This window comes from Phyllostomus hastatus, unplaced genomic scaffold, assembly GCF_019186645.2.
Source record: "Phyllostomus hastatus isolate PE091 unplaced genomic scaffold, TTU_PhHast_1.1 phas_contig_86, whole genome shotgun sequence".
Taxonomy (NCBI): Eukaryota; Metazoa; Chordata; class Mammalia; order Chiroptera; family Phyllostomidae; genus Phyllostomus; species Phyllostomus hastatus.
The window spans coordinates 54010067-54026475 of record NW_025333977.1 but is presented as its reverse complement, the minus strand read 5'-3'; the positions used below and the strand labels follow the sequence as shown (position 1 = coordinate 54026475).

General features: G+C 37.5%; 1 protein-coding gene across 4 annotated transcripts in view; it reads left to right on the top strand.

Annotated features, from left to right (window-relative positions):
• ROBO1 (roundabout guidance receptor 1) overlaps positions 1-11921 on the top strand; it is a 408510-nt gene extending 396589 nt beyond the window's left edge. For all 4 annotated transcript variants that reach the window (XM_045851195.1, XM_045851193.1, XM_045851194.1 and 1 more), the window contains 3 exons: positions 149-457; positions 6382-6578; positions 10258-11921. In XM_045851195.1, the coding sequence (XP_045707151.1) occupies positions 149-457; positions 6382-6578; positions 10258-10272 (521 nt within the window). In that variant the 3' untranslated portion in view covers positions 10273-11921. The remainder of the gene's footprint in view (positions 1-148; positions 458-6381; positions 6579-10257) is intronic.
• The last annotated feature ends 4488 nt before the right edge of the window (positions 11922-16409 follow it).

Here is a 16409-nt window from a genome sequence, read left to right as displayed (position 1 = left end):
CAGTGGGAACATTAAAATTGTTGGTCTTATTCCTTGGTTGCCTTCAGTTGTTTTAGTTTCAGGTGAATGTGACTCTAATGATATTTCTAATATTTGGTGATTTTATGAATGGCAGACTTTTACAGTATTTTAAATATTTCTTTTTTAGATCTTCCACCTCCTCCTGTACCACCACCTGCTATAAAGTCACCCACTGTCCAGTCCAAGGCACAGCTGGAGGTACGACCTGTCGTGGTACCAAAACTCCCTTGTATGGAAGCAAGAACAGACAGATCATCAGATAGAAAAGGAGGCAGTTACAAGGGAAGAGAAGTACTGGATGGAAGACAAGTTGCTGACATGAGAACAAATCCAGGTGAACCCCGAGAAGCACAGGAACAACAAAATGATGGGAAAGGACGAGGTAACAAGGCAGCTAAACGAGACCCCCCACCAACAAAGACTCATCTCATCCAAGGTACTGATTGATTCAAGCAACAAATAAATACTGATTGAATGTACATCTGCAAGTTCTGCTGGGAGGTTCTCTAGGGCCATATGAAAAGTTGTGAGATAGAGAAATCTGCTCTCTAATGGAGGAGACAGGCATTCACCCAAATAATTTTTGTACAGTTCATTCTAATACATGATGATTTATACAAGACTTCTTGGAGTGATGCCACATGAGTTATATGTTTTTTTTAAAGCATGATTTCAATAGACGACATAGGGAGAAAGGAATAGCAGGTAAAGGCAATAGTTAGCAAAAAACATAGAAGTGTGAAACTGAATGTTTGGTGGACACTCATTTCCAGTTTGGCTGAAGAAATAGGATATTTGGAGCAGGAAGACATGATAAAAAATAAAACCAGAAAGGTTTCTGCCAGATTGGGAAGGCCAGAAACACTGTTCTAAAGAGTTTAGGATTTATGATAAAGGCAGTGGTGAGCCAACCAAGGATTCTGAGCAAGAAATGACATACAGATTTGTATTTTAGAAAAATAACTGTTACAGTTAAGGAAGAGACTAGAATTAGTAAATGAAGGTATCAGAAAATTACAAAATAATCTAGGTGTAAAATATGAGAGCACTGAATTAAATTAATTATGCAATAAAGATGAGAGAACAGCCTACACTGGTATTTCAGAAATAGGTCCAGCAGGACTTGGTGGCTAATTGAATGTAGAAAAGTAAAATGAAATAATGGAGTTTAAAACAGAAAGTTACTCAAATGTTAATTAGATGGCCCTGTTAATTAGACTAGTGGAACATAATTATATTAACCAATGTAGACCAAACAGGGAAAATCATAGATGTATTGGGGAAGATAATTTCAATTTTGAATAGATTAAGATGTTGACAAGAACACAGATATGAAAAAATCAGTAAGAACTTAGAGATCTAAGTTTAAAGATCAGGAGAAAGGTTGCAAGTACAGAGTGAATTTTAGAACCATCAACACAGAGGTGAAATTGTATGAATTACAAAGGCCAAATTATCAGTAGGACATACTGTTTAATGTTTAGCAATCCATTCTCTAGGAGGAAAACAAAGCAAAACCCTGACATGTAACCATTTGCTTCCTTCTGTTGTGTGATTACTCCAAAATGGCTGGTTTCAAGCTAGTACTGTGAAGTCAGTGGCTGTGAAGTTGGAGAGAAATGGGTACAGTAGACTCTTGAGACAATGTGTGAGCCAACTCCAGCACACCAATGGTCAGAGATGAGTGTATTTAAAGATTAAGCCGAGAAAGAACATTCTAAGATGGAAACAGAGTTGGATCCAGTCAGAGATAACCAAACTAGAGAGAATAGTATCCTAGAAAGAATGGAGGAAGAAATTTGAAGATAAGAAGAAATATGAAATGCCACAGAAATGAAAGTGGAATGTGAATGGTGAACGAGGGTGCTGGTAGGAGAGGATGAATTTTGGAAAATATTGTTTGTGTGTAATATTCAAAGGAATGATTTTTAGTACAGTAGTCAGAAAAAAAGACAGACTACATAGGGTGTGAAAATGAGTGGAAATTATGGAAGGGTTTGGTGGTGAGTTTTGTCTCTTTTTAGAATGTTGGGGAGAGAAAAGGAGGTTGGGAAAGGTTTGGCAGGAAGACCTGCCAAATGGGAATGTTTTAGAAAAAGGTATTTGAACATTATTATAGACTAAGGAGAAGAAACCATTTTGGAGGAAGAAACACAGGAAAAAGATTATTGATGAAGGAGTCAGGAAAAAGTGACAGGGAATGAATCTTAGAAGGCTGAAAGGGCTCTTTACTACTTTATTTTAATCGATGTATTTTGGTAAGATTAGGCATCAATCTGTTGTTCTGTGTTTTGGGGCACCTGGTCATTAGCAACTCCCTTTCCATGTGGGGCACAGTTTTACTTTGTTCTGTGATAGAAACCTGAACTCTTAGCCCAGGCACAGACTTTGCAGTGAAGTGACGAGTAAAGTTGTGCATTTCAGACCAATGCCTCTTCTGAGTGATCTCAAAGCACTGAGTGATGTCACCACAATATAAAGTTTAAAACACAGCTTATTTTTAACAATTAGGCCAGAGATGATCTGAATTTTCGACTCATGGTGACTATACTCCAAGTGGGGATTCATAAATAAAATGTCATGCTACAGGTATTAGGCTCATATCTTTCCTGAAAGTATGAACCAGTTTGCTGCTCACAAACAAGCTCCCTCCACAGTAGATGGCTTTTTTTAGGAAATGATTTTATAAACCCAGAAAATCTTATTGGATGCAGAATTAGAACAAAGAGATTAAATTATTTCTATCAATCTTCAGAAATGCAGTAAGTTGTTCTTTGTGTTATAAAAATATCTAATGAAAGAACTAAGACTGGAACCAATAACCCGGAAATAAGGAAACCTATTCCGTGGAAAGCACTGATATACACTGACCGATTATTATTATTTTATATGTCTTGCTTTCCCAAAGTCTTATTTCAACCATAAGCCTTGATGTGTCATTAAATTATCATTTCTATGCATTGCTATAATTTCTAACTTTATGATTCAGTTTACATTATTTATAATGAAAGAGGAGCCCTGATTTACATGTGTAACTAATGGTTGTTTTTAATTAATGAGAGTGGTCTTCTAGACTGGAATGTCTGACCTTCTTATGGACATTTACCTCAATTGGTTCAATTTATTTTTACCCATATCAAACATCAACTCTGTGATTAAGCATTGTCAAGTAGTGAAATTTATGTGTAAGCATGAACCTTGACCTCAGGGAGCTTATAGTCAGAGAGGGAGATAGGTAATTTGTTGATTCACAGATGTATACGTAACTGGCATAATGTTCATGGTGTCATGATACTTGATAGATCAGAGAAGGGACAATTATCCTAGTCTTATAGGAAAAGTAAATAAAGACTTCTCTTTTTTAATGTTTTTTATTGTTATTCACATACAGTTTTTTGCCTTTTCCCCCCACAGCCTTCCCCACCTCCCTCCCCTGTTTCCACCCCCACCCCCCTGTAATTGTCCATGTGTCCTTTGTAATTGTTCCTGTAAACCCTTCACCCTTTTCCCCCATTATCCGTCCCCTCTTCCCTCTGGTCACTGTTGGCCTGTTCTCAATTTCAGTGTCTTTGGCTATACTTTGCTTGCTTGTTTGGTTTGTTGATTGGGTTCCTGTTAATGGTGAGATCATATGGTATTTGTCTTTCACCACCTGACTTATTTCCCTTAGCATAATGTTCTCCAGTTCCATCCATGCTGTTGCGAAGGGTAGGAGCTCCTTCAAGAAAGACTTCTTGATTTTTCTTGGTAGAATGAAACATAGGCTGCATTTTCAGGAAGGGTGGAATTTAGCTTGGGTGAGAAGAATGAATAGATTGTTCTGGCAGAGAAAGTCAGCATGAAAAGCTTTGAGGTATGTTGAGGACACTCTAAGAAATGTAATACCACCAGACAGAAAAGATGAATTTCTTGAGGTAAATATAAGCTTCTGTCATAAAGGTCCTGTAGTTCTTGTAGCTGAGTGAAGATAAAGGGGAATAACTCAAGAGGCAGAGACCTGTTAGGAGATATTTACAACCCTCCAACAGGAAATGTAAAGAATATAAATGAGGCTATGGGAACAGGGACCAGTGAGAGTGAAAATCCAAGACATTTTTTCAAGTTAAAAATCAGCTTCACCTAATTTTGTATATTGGTGTGTGGAAAGGTACCTTAAAAGTTGTTGGACAGGAGGGAAAGCTTTAAATAATTCCAGTTTTCCTGTTTTTGGTCTCTTAATGATTAGTAGTGCAATAATCTACTCCTGGGAATATAGCAGGAGAAGAAATCTCAGGGGAATGAACATGATGAAATTAACATTGGAAGTGTTGAGTTTGAGGGACACTCAAGAGGAAATGTTACTTGAGCTGGCTATAGGAGCGTAAAATTCAGGGCATAGCTCAAGAGTTGGAAATATAAAATAATGATTCATCATGATAAATAGTAGTTAAAGCCACTCATCTGTTCACTCAAAACTTATTATTGATGACCTATTGTATGTCAAGCTGGGTGTCTTTCAGTACAAAAAATTAGAGAAAATTATCCACTCTATTAACAGTGACATTCTAGAAGCTTCATTCTGTGAGAAATGTATAAAATCATCCAGAGTAAGTGGGAACATGCACACAACCGTGCACGTGCTCACACACTGGGCTAAAAGTAGAAACCTGCAGAGCATCAATGTGTAAGTGGCACTGCACAAGAAGAACCCACAGAAGTCTAGCCAGGAAGGAAGGAAGACCATAAGCTAAGAGACTACAGTATTTTTCAGACCATAAGGCACACCTTGATTTTAGAGGAGGAAAATAGAGGGGAAAATTTTGAAGCAAAAAATGTGGTAAAATATTTAATGACATAAGTAACAATATTTCACCAATGTAAATGTAAACAGAATTCAACAGCATTAACAACAATTATTCCTCCCAAATTTGGTGGGGGGCAAGGGGAAATGTGCATCTTATAGTCCAAAAAATATGGTATTTAAATTAATAGTGGTTTCCAGGTTAAGGCCAGTGAGAAGAGCAGAGATAAGACTGAGGCACGATTAGCATTATGAAAGTCAACATTGAATTTTCTGTTTCACTGCCGCACTGTGCGCGTAAATAAATTTCACTGGGATACAGAGTGAATGGGAGTTGCATCTGCCAATAATGAGTTCAAATTACTTTTCAAGAAGCTCTGCTGAGCAGTGAGGAGAGAAAGCAATATTGATTTATGTAGAGCACAAGCTTAAAGAGAAAGTTCTCAGCAAGAGAAAGATTTTATCATAGTATATTTTGTCAAAAACTAAAGTCAATAGAGAGAAAAAGGCTTCTGAAACGGACGGAAGATGAAAGTTACAGGAGATGAAGTGCTATGAGGCTAAGGCGCAGGAGGAGTGGTCCTCATGGACTCTGAGCCTCAGTAAGTCAGAAGTCTGTATCAGGAGTGAAAATTGTGATGAACTGAATGGAAGGAGAAAGGTGCCATTAATGAGGTCTAAACAGGCTACATTAAATAAATGGCTTGGCCTTCACCAGAAGAAAATGTTTTTGCACAGGGGTGTGGAAGCAGTTATTTAGAGCTGGTGTTAGTGAGCTAGAAACAAGCCTTCCTTCTTTTGCTAGAGAGAAATTTGGTAGAAACCAGAACTCATTTAGACAATGTGGACAATAGAGGGAGTACTTGGGGGAGGAAAACAAAAGTACATGTAGAAGAGTTGGTTTTGTATGTATATATATATTTGGTGTCCAAAGGTTAGAGTCGACAGGCTTTGGGGAGAAGTGAGAGGTTGGAGGATACATCAGTAGCACCAGCACCAAATGTAAAGGAGTGTGGAGAGAGAGGTTCAGGAGACGGCAGTTAACCAGGCAGCTTGTTTTTTGAAGACAGCAACAATGGAAGGCTTTTGAGGTTCAGAATTCACAATGTAAATATGGTGTTGAAATGGAGCTTGATATCTTGATGTCTGGGAAGTGAACCTGAGCTTGGCTCTGGTAGTTTGAGGAGGCTGGGCTTTGTTTCTATTGATGCTTGTAGTAATTCATAGTTTACAAAGAGATTTTACTCTCTCTCTTGTTTTCACATCAACACTAAAAGTTTCTTTGGTTATAGAGACTGTTACCATGTTTTTAGAAAAGTGAAAACTAAAGCCTATAATGATCCAGTATCACATAGCATAGGATAGAACCAGAAGCCCTGAACTGAGGCTTCCTGAACAACAAGGTTTGTTCCTTTCATTTTTCAAAAGCTGGTGCTGCCTTATTCATTATTGTTATAAAATGTCCTTATTTATTCCTCGAAAACACTGATGCTTCCCATTCAGAATTAGAGACCTGACTGTTAACATTAGAGAAAATGTATAATGGTGTTCATGTGTACTTGTCATATTTTATTACACAGAGGATATTCTACCTTACTGTAGACCTACTTTTCCGACATCCAATAATCCCAGAGATCCTAGTTCTTCGAGCTCAATGTCATCAAGGGGATCAGGAAGCAGACAAAGAGAACAAGCAAATGTAGGTCGAAGAAATATTGCAGAAATGCAAGTTCTTGGAGGATATGAAAGAGGAGAAGATAATAATGAAGAATTAGAGGTATCTATAACTTTGTCTCATTTCCCAACATTAGACTAGTACTAGTGTACTAGTTCAAAGTTAGGGACATCTATCAGTCTACAGAAATAGTATTTCTGTAGAAACACAAACCCTCATGTCAGTGATGCCAGAAACTGTTATTCTGAAAATATAATTATTTTCTTGAAATATGTTCCAAAGGTTTTAAATAGTAATAACACTTTCTTTTTAGATCTAGAGTTCATATTCATCTACAGGTATTCAGATAAGAAATTTATATGGCGAACGTTAAGAAATAAGAGCTGTTGATCTAAATAATTGCAATTCATACAATTGTGGTATTCATAGTATTGTAGTAGGTTATAAATCCCTAGTAAGATAACAGTTATATAATGTGAGTCAGGGTATTCTGCCTGTGTTATCTGCCACCCTAGTGATCACTGGGGTTAATCTGGCAGATTTGGTCAACAGTCTTTCACCTTCAATCTTCTGAAAATATGAGAACCTGCTACTTGACACTGACGTTCACAGATAGAGTACAACATTTCTTTCTTTCTTTTTTTTTTTTAAGAGAGAAGGGAAGGGAGGGAGAAAGAGAGAATGTCAATGTGCGGGAGAAACATTGATTCGTTGCCTCTCCCACACCCCAAATGAGGGACAACCCAGGATCTGGCCTGCAACCCAGGCATGAACCTTGACCAGGAATCGAAACGGTGACCTTTCGCTCTACGGGATGGCACCCAACCCACTGAGCCACACCAGTCAGGGCAAAGAGAACATTTCTTGAGTCAAAGATATACTTCTTTGTTGGAATCTATAGATAATAATAAAATATAGAGTTGGCAATAATCATATAATATATAAAATCACCTCCTGGTTTTAAGATAGTGTTTTCTCTGTTTCATAAGAAAACAAGTTGAAGACAAATTTATTTTTATTTTTTTAAATATATTTTATTGATTATGCTATTACAGTTGTCCCATTTCCCCCCTTCACTCCCCTCCACCCTGTATACCCTCTCCCAACCATATCCCCCCTTTAGTTCATGTCTATGTGTCATACTTATAAGTTCTTTAGCTTCTACATTTCCCACACTATTCTTACCCTCCCCCTATCTATTTTCAACCTACATTCTATGCTACTTATTCTCTGTACCTTTTCCCCCCTTCTCTCCTCCTCCCACCCCCCTGTTGTTAACCTTCCATGTGATCTCCATTTCTGTGGTTCTGTTCCAGTTCTAGTTGTTTGCTTAGTTTCTTTTGGTTTTGCTTTAGGTGTGGTTGTTAATAATTGTGTCTGCTGTCATTTTACTGTACATGTTTTTTATCTTCTTTTTCTTAGGTAAGCCCCTTTAACATTTCATATAATAAGGGCTTGGTGATGATGAACTCCTTTAACTTGACCTTATCTATCTGGGAAGCACTTTATCTGCCCTTCCATGCTAAATGAAAGCTTTGCTGGATAGGGCAATCTGGGATGTAGGTCCTTATCTTTCACGACATGGAATATTTCTTTACAGCTCCTCCTTGCCTGTAAGGTCTCTTTTGAGAAATCAGCTGACAGTCTGATGGGACATCCTTTGTAGGTTACTCTCCCCTTATCTCACGCTCCTTCTAGGATTCTCTCCTTCATTTTTACTTGGCTAATGTAATTATGATGTGCCTTAGTGTGTTTCTTCTTGGGTCCAACTTCTTTGGGGCTCTCTGAGCTTCCTGGACTTCTTGGAAGTCTATTTCCTTTGCCAGATTGGGGAAGTTCTCCTTTATTATTTGTTGAAATATGTGCTCAATCTGTTGCTTTTCCTCTTCCCCTTCTGGTACCCCTATAATTCGGATGTTGGAACGTTTAAAGATGTCCTGGCGGTTCCTAAGCTTCTCCTTGTTTTTCTGAATTCTTATTTCTTCATTCTCTCCTGTTTGGTTTTTTTCTTCCTTCTGGTCCACTCTATTGTTTCGAGTACCAGTTTTCTTCCCTTCACTATTGGTTCTCCGTGCATCTTCCTTCATCTCTTTTATAGTAACCTGCATTTTTTCATCTAATTTGCACCTAAAACCAACCAATTTCGTGAGCTTCCTGATTACCAGTGTTTTGAACTGTGCATCTGATAGATTGGCTATTTCTTGGTCGCTCAAAAGGAGGAGTCCTGGGGGACTGATCTGTTCTTCTGTTGGAGACATGACTCTCTCTCTCTCTCCTTTTTTTTTTTTTTTTTCGGTCTGGTCACTCTTGTTACGGTGAGGGATGGAGCCTTAGGTGTTCACCTGGGCTGGGCACCCCAGTCGCTAGATTGTGACGTTGTATGTAGGGGTGGGGGCGGGGGCGGGGGCGGGGGCAGGAGGGAACAATGGCGGTAGCTCCATTCTCCTGGGATCTCAGTCCCCTCTCTGGGATCCTGGGTTGTGCGCTCTGCCCTGGTCCACAATGCCGCCTCACTGGGTCCGCCAGCCGCCACTTGCGTACTCAGGGTCCACCACTTCATCCTGGAAAGCTTATGTGCTCCTGGTTGCCTTATGCGCGCAGTTCTCCCTGATCTCCGCGCACCGCGACCGGCACCCACTCCTCCTCTCAGCCCCTCCTACCAGTCTGGATGAACGGGTCTACTTCAACTTCTTGGCTGTCCGACTTCTATTCAGATAAATTCTCTGTCAGTTCTGGGTGTTATTCTGCCTCTAAATTGTTGTTGTTCTAATCTTGGTTGTGCGTGTAGGTATGGTGCATCCACCTATGCCTCCATCTTGCTGGAAGTCCCCTATTTTTTACATATATAGTTGACCTTTGAACAAAATGGTTATTAGGGGTTTTGACACCCCCCTGTGTGGTCAAAAACCCATGTAAACTTTTGGCATCCCCAAAACTTAAGTACTAATAGCCTATAGCTAACTGGAAGCCTTATCAGTAACATAGACATTTTATGAACACATATTTTGTATGCCATATATATGATATACTGTACTTTTAGAATAAATGAAGCTAGAGAAAATAAAATGCTACTAAGAAAATCATAAGGGGAGAAAATACATGTACAGTGGTTCATGAAAAAATCTGTGTATAAGTGGATTCAAACAGTTCATACTGGTGTTGTTTAAAGGCCAACTATAAATGTAATCACAAGTAGATTGTTAAATGAGTGTTAAACTGTAACTTTTAATAATATAAGATGAAAATTGTAAGTAATTATGTCTGATTAAATTTTTGTAACACCCAGTGTATTTGGATTTTGAGGTTTGGAATCAGAAGACTTGCCTCCTACAAATACTGATAGAGAAGTTTCAAGTGTTTTGTTGTTGCTTTTGTTGTTTTGGGTTATTATAAAGTAGAAGAGCACTTCTGTGGAAAGACTATGGATGAGTATATAGATAATTCCAATATTTAAAACCAATCAAAATTGAGCTGTAATGCTGAGCTGGGACTGGGGGAGTGGAGAACGCAGCCCACTGCCGCTGCCTCTCCCCAGCACTCGCCCCCACCGCCAGCACAGAGATGCTGTGTGGAACACAGTCTGCTGCTTGTTAGAGAACTATTGGGTTTGCTTTTAATACCAACTGAAGTTGACAAATGAATCAGTTGCTGTGAGCACTTTCCAAGGTATGCCAGTGAAAGAATAAAGAAATACAAAGTATAAGAATAGAAACATATATATGAATATAAAATAATACTCTAAGATTTATTTTTAAATTAAATAATAATTTATCTCTTACAGGAAACTGAGAGCTGAAGACACCCAGAGAGGCTCGTGAGATCTAGTGTGAAAACGATCACTCAAGATGCCTCACGTCTGATGACACATGACGCCAGATAAAATGTTCAGTGCAATCAGAGTGTACAAATTGTCATTCTTATTCCTCTTATTGGAATACCATTTAAAAAATTTATTGGATTTTATTGTTGTTTGATCCCTATCCCTGCGAGGGAATTCCCTATTCCCCTCGCTTTTGGAACAAACCATTACACCTTACTTCCAGCAAGGGAAGTATTTAACTTCTTGCTTCAGTCATCAGCCAACAGAAGAGAACAGAATAGTTCTTTTGCATTTCCCCCTGAGATATGGCATTGCACTGCTTACATACCAAGCCAGTTTATAGCAAAATATTGATCAAAGATACAAAGTTGATTAATCAACCTCATGCCAAGGGCTCTGAAGATATATTTTCTATAACCAACTGCTAATGCAAATTAAAACACATCATTTTTACATGATTTTAAAGTCAGTCTTTCATACCACCCTTTGCTGGGAGAAAATAAAAATATAGCAAATGCAGAACAACCACAATCAATTTGAATGGGGTACAAACATTGTAAATATATACTCTTTGCAAACCCTGGTGGTACTTTATTTCATCTTCATTTCAGTCACTGAAGTACATTCTTATTGGAAATGTTCTTTTGGATGAGTAGGGGTAAGCCAGTTGGATCTCTGGTTGTCTAGTCATTGTCATAAGTAAGCCTAGCAAAAACCTTACTCTATTTTTCAATCAAAAAGCGATTATAAATGCATATTACAGACAAATGGATGTTTTTTAATGACCAATTGAATAAGGACATCCCTATCTTAACTGGCCTAAATTTCTTCTGGTAGTGTCAGTTCAGCTTTCAGAAGTGCCACTTAAGGAGGTTTGATTTTTGTTTTTGTAATGCACTGTTTTTAAACTTTTTTTTTTTTTTGGTTTTAAAAGCACAATCACTAAACTTTATTTGTAAACCATTGTAACTATTAACCTTTTTTGTCTTACTGAAAAAAATGTTGAGAAACATTTTTAACCTGTTTTGTTAATGCTCTATGTTTGTATTTGGAATATTTGAATGATGACAGATGGTGAAGTAACGTGCATACTTTATTGTGGGCCATAGACCCAATGGTTCTTACTTTTCCTGGACTTAAAGAAGAAAAGGTTTAAGTTTGTTGTGGCCAATGTTGATATTTACAAGATTTCCTTAAAGGCTCAAGTAGAGGCATTATGTGCTTTGAATTGCCAATTGATACCCTCTGACTGTAGATTTTTATGATCCTTTTTTGTCATTACATAAATTTTACTGACTTTACAATTGGTGCTATTTGAAGAAAAAAATGTACACTTATTTCTACACAGGTACCAGGCCTGACCCCCTGGAAAACAAAGCCAAACAAAACTGAACCACAAAAAAAAAAAAGAAAGAAACTGGTGTTCACCAAAAACTAAATGTGTTCACTTAGATAATTTGAAAGTGACATAGAAAGGCTGTGCAGTACTAAGGAAACAATCCATGTGATTAATGTTTTCATTATGTTCATGTAAGAAGCCTCTTATTTTTAGCCATAATTTTGCATACTGAAAATCCAATAATCAGAAAAAGTAATTTTGTCACATTATTTATTAAAAATGTTCTCAAATACATCATTCTTTCTTGTGTTGATTTCTTTTCTTTTTCATTATGTGATCAAGTTTATTCCATTTAATCACGAGATGTGCTGTCTTAACATTTCACTACTAGATTATCAGATCAGTAAACATTCTGTTTTATGAACCACCAGGTTCTTACTAGTAAGGGGAAAATTCTCATTGTCTCCACTGAAATTAGGGAGTAAGATGCATGAAAACCTAAAAATTAGTCTTTTGGTCAGAGAGGGAGGTTTTATATTAAAGGTGTACTAAAATATTTATGTATATGTATCTGAACTTCAGTTAACCTTTCTCTGAAATAGGATTTAAATATGATAAATCTAACTTGTAAAGTTTGAGCCAATTATGTTCTGTCAACAAGAAAATTATATAAATCCAAAATATTTACCAGTAACTATTTGCTTTATTGTTTACTAATGTCAGCATTTTTAAGTATTTGACTCGGATGCTTGAGATGAGCATCATGTCTTGGAAGTGCCAAGAGCAATAGAATATAGTGAGCATTTTTTTTCCTATGAGATATCCATTGCTAAATTTTTTGTCGACCCCAATTTGAAAATCTGGAAAAAACTGATAAGAACTGGGACACAATTTGAAATTTAATTTTGTAAAGATGGAGTAATCACCAGCATCTACTTAGAGATGACCAGGTCCATCAGTCAAAAAATCAGTTTCCAACATATTTCAAGGACAAAAATGGTGAGACATGTAGTGACCTACTCTTTCAGTTTCCCTTGGTGAGTTGAGTAAGTTAGCCTCTTTATTTATAGTATGTAATATGCATAAAATATGTGCATCAGAGGGCCTGGGTTCAAGTCCCAGTTTGTCACAAGCTGTGTTTACTTGGACATGTTACTTCATCTCTAAGTCTCAGGTACCTCACCTGTAAATTCAATAATACCTACCTCATGGAGCTATTGTCATGATTTAGTGCATTAATGTATATGACATGGGGTCTGTACACCTCAAAACAATACAAGATACTGTATTTATGGACTGAAATCATTGTACACATACTATGCTCACTTCACACACAGTTTGTTCCCAAAAATTTGCAAAGTGCTTTTTTTTTCTTTTTTTTTTTTAAGTCAGAGAATAAGCGTGGTACAAGGATGGGGGTGGTTCCATTTCTGGTGAGTAAAGTTCATTGTGAAATACCTAATTGTAGAATAAATTCTTGGTGTTTTTGTTTCTTTGCTTTTGAATTCCTGAGGGTCACACAATGGGTGGTGATATGGCATTTTTAGCACATATTTTACCATTCAGGTGTGCAAACATGTCACTTGACATCTCCATAACTGGGCTTAGTGTATATCATGGGTAATTGTTCTGCCCAGGGCCAGAAAAAGGACACCTTCGTTCCAGCTGAACTCAATCATATCTGAACTTGGTCATTTCTGAAATTGAGGTGGAATTTTCTCCTCCTTTCCCTTTTCACAGGGTACTGTCTAAATTCTAGAAGCTGTCTTCACATGTGGAAAGTTGGGGGCTTCCAGCATTTTTGCTATTGTCCAAGCTTCCAATGATCTCCATTTGTCAGAATATTTACTTTGCATCCTCCTCTCCCCAACTCCAGTGCTCCTTATCATTGGACCCTCTCTTGATACTTCTGAGCCCTTGGATGTAAGTTGGGTGTAAGGAGTGGGAGTGGGAGTTTTTTAAGCTCTTCAGTGCCTTGCTGGAGCTCTGGAGATGTGTGCAGGAACTCTTCCTCTGGACCTCACAAGAAGCCACTATGTCTTCTAAACCACTTGTCACATTTGGGCTATGTGTGGGTTAGGGGAAGGAACAAGCCTTGCTTCTGGATCCAGACCACCTGTGCTTGAATCTTGGCTCCTCAAATTATTAGCTGTACCACCACAGGAACATTATCTAATGAATATAAGACTTAATCATGAAATGGTGATATAAGAATGCCTACCTTAGGGGATTGAAGATGTCAGTATATATAGATAGTAAGTGCTCATTAGTTACTGGATATTACCCCCTGCCTCTCTGGTGTTGAAGTGGAAAGTGCCACATAGGTGGCTTTACCTTTAGACTCCCCAAGCCATTCTTGACAAAAGGGTGAGGGTACACAAGAATCGGAAACCTCAGCGACACATTCACTGTATTTAATTCCTGACCTTACATTTAATTCTCTCTTCCCAGTGAGGTGGAGAAGGAAGGAGAAGGAGAAAGAGGGAGAAAGACAATGAGAAAAAGAGGCAGAGAGATAGGGAGAAAAAAAGGAGGGAGGGAAGGAGAGATAGGAAGGGGAGGGAGAGAAAAATACACATTTTTCTTGGATGCCAGTCTTTGGTTTGCAAGACCTTAGTTCTTGCAACTCAGCCTTCATTCTGTTACAGGTTTCAAAATTCTGCTTTGAAACCCCAAAGAAGTGTTGAATTGCTGCTCCTCTGTGGTAGCCATGTGAGGGCAGTGTATGTAGAAAGCCCACTCAGCTTCCTGATGCGGGTGGAATAGCAGCAAATAGCTCATAATAGGTGCAATGTCTGTCAATATTTCAACGTATGATCTTATTATAAAAGGATATGATTAAGGAAAACACTAAAAACAGGTCAATCTTTAAAATATATAATTTTTCTCATATTCTAGCTTTCTCAGCTTCAAGAGAATTCAGAGAAGTTTAAGTGTTAAAAAACTGGATTTGGCAACAAAGTTGAATATTGAACACATTGTAAAGATCTCCTTACTATTAAAAAAATTTAGGGAAGTTCTCTAGGGAAATATGGACATTGGCCTTTTTTAAATAAAGGATTCTATAGCAAGACTCCCAACCAAGAACCTTAAGGACCTTCTATTTCTGGGTCCCTAAACTTAGTTGTTCTTTGGTGTTGATGCTCAAGTTCGTTTGTTTTTCATGTGTGAATGTAGCTCACCTGCAAAGCCCTTGTTAACACCACATTCTGTCTGCAACACACTAAATGACTACCATCTCTCCTCTAAACATACCATTTTTACCAACATTTTCATTTTTGTTATTCCTTCATTTTATTAAAGGACAAAACACAAAATATTCAACTGATACTACAAAGGAAGATACTACAAAGAACAGTTTTGCTTAGCACCTGTGTGTCAGCTGTTAAGTTCTAAATTCAGTGGTTTAAAGGAATTACTACACAATTAACAAAAATGTATAATCATGGAAATAGAATGTGAAAACAGACATCTTGAGCTTAAAAATAAAAGACATGCTCACATGTCTTTTAGGGATACAAATATGTAAAATTAGTTTCAATTAGTTGACTTTTTAATAGAATCCTGAACATTTCTTCAATGTTTCTTTCAAAGGTTGCATGAGAAAACAAATGTTGCTTTATGTTTCAAAAAAGATAATTATTTATTTCCAAAATTTCGTGTCATTCATAAGTTAGACCAATTAAAGGATTTAGAAAGTTACATTCCCTATCTGTGTTTTTCTCTCATTCCCTCATTCTCAGTTTTGGATGCTAGTAGGAAGGAAGACAATAAATGTATTGACCTGACACCGTAGGTGGTAAACACAAGGCCTGTGGGACAAACCCTGCCTGGCACCTTGTTTCTATTTGGGGGCAGCACCAAGCTCTCGCTTAACTGTTAAGGGGTACTTAACGTTTATATGTCCCAAAATTACATTTGGCCCTTTGAAGGCAACCATAAGGCTGATGTGGCCCCCAGTGAAAATGAGTTTGACACCCCTGCAGACGAACAGTCAGATATTTCTCCAGCAAAATGGGTTTATTTGAGAAAAACTAAGCTACAATTTGAGATACACCTTTTAATTGTGGACCAACACCAAGTCCAGAGAACAAAGAAGTGTTCCTTTGTAGAAGGAAAAAGGAATTCAGAGGGGTTGTTGTAAACACAGTCTTTTGGAGGAAACTGGGAGTTTGAAGTGTTTTTTCATTGGCTGAACTGTAACAGCCTTTCATTGGCTGAGTGGTTGCTGAGTGAGGAGAGAATCTCCCTGCTGAAATAGTAAAGTAGAACATCTTCTTGTTGAAGATGAAAAGTATATTTCTTTTTATATAGGGTAATTGATGATGAGTGGTAGGGTACAAGAGCTCAGGCCCTCCCAATTGTAATTTAAGTGAGGTTTCTTTTTTTCAAATAGTCTTCTTCAATTAAAGTTGATGTACATTATTATATTAGTTTCAGGTGAACAACCCAGTGATTAGACATTACCCTGATAAATCTAATACCCATTTTGCACTATACATAGTTATTATAATATTATTGACTATATTCCTTATGCCATCCAGGGAATTACATCCCTGTGATTATTTTGTAACTAACAATTTGTGATTCTTAAACCCTTCACATATTCACCCATTAAATAGGTTTGTATATTAATCTTCAGGTTTTTATATATTAATCTTCACACAAGTATTTAAACATTATTTTTAAAGATACTTTTTCTCCAGAGGCACTAAACCAGTTTCTCAAAATGATGTCCATGAATATCTGTCTTCTGATTATAAATGCTAATTTT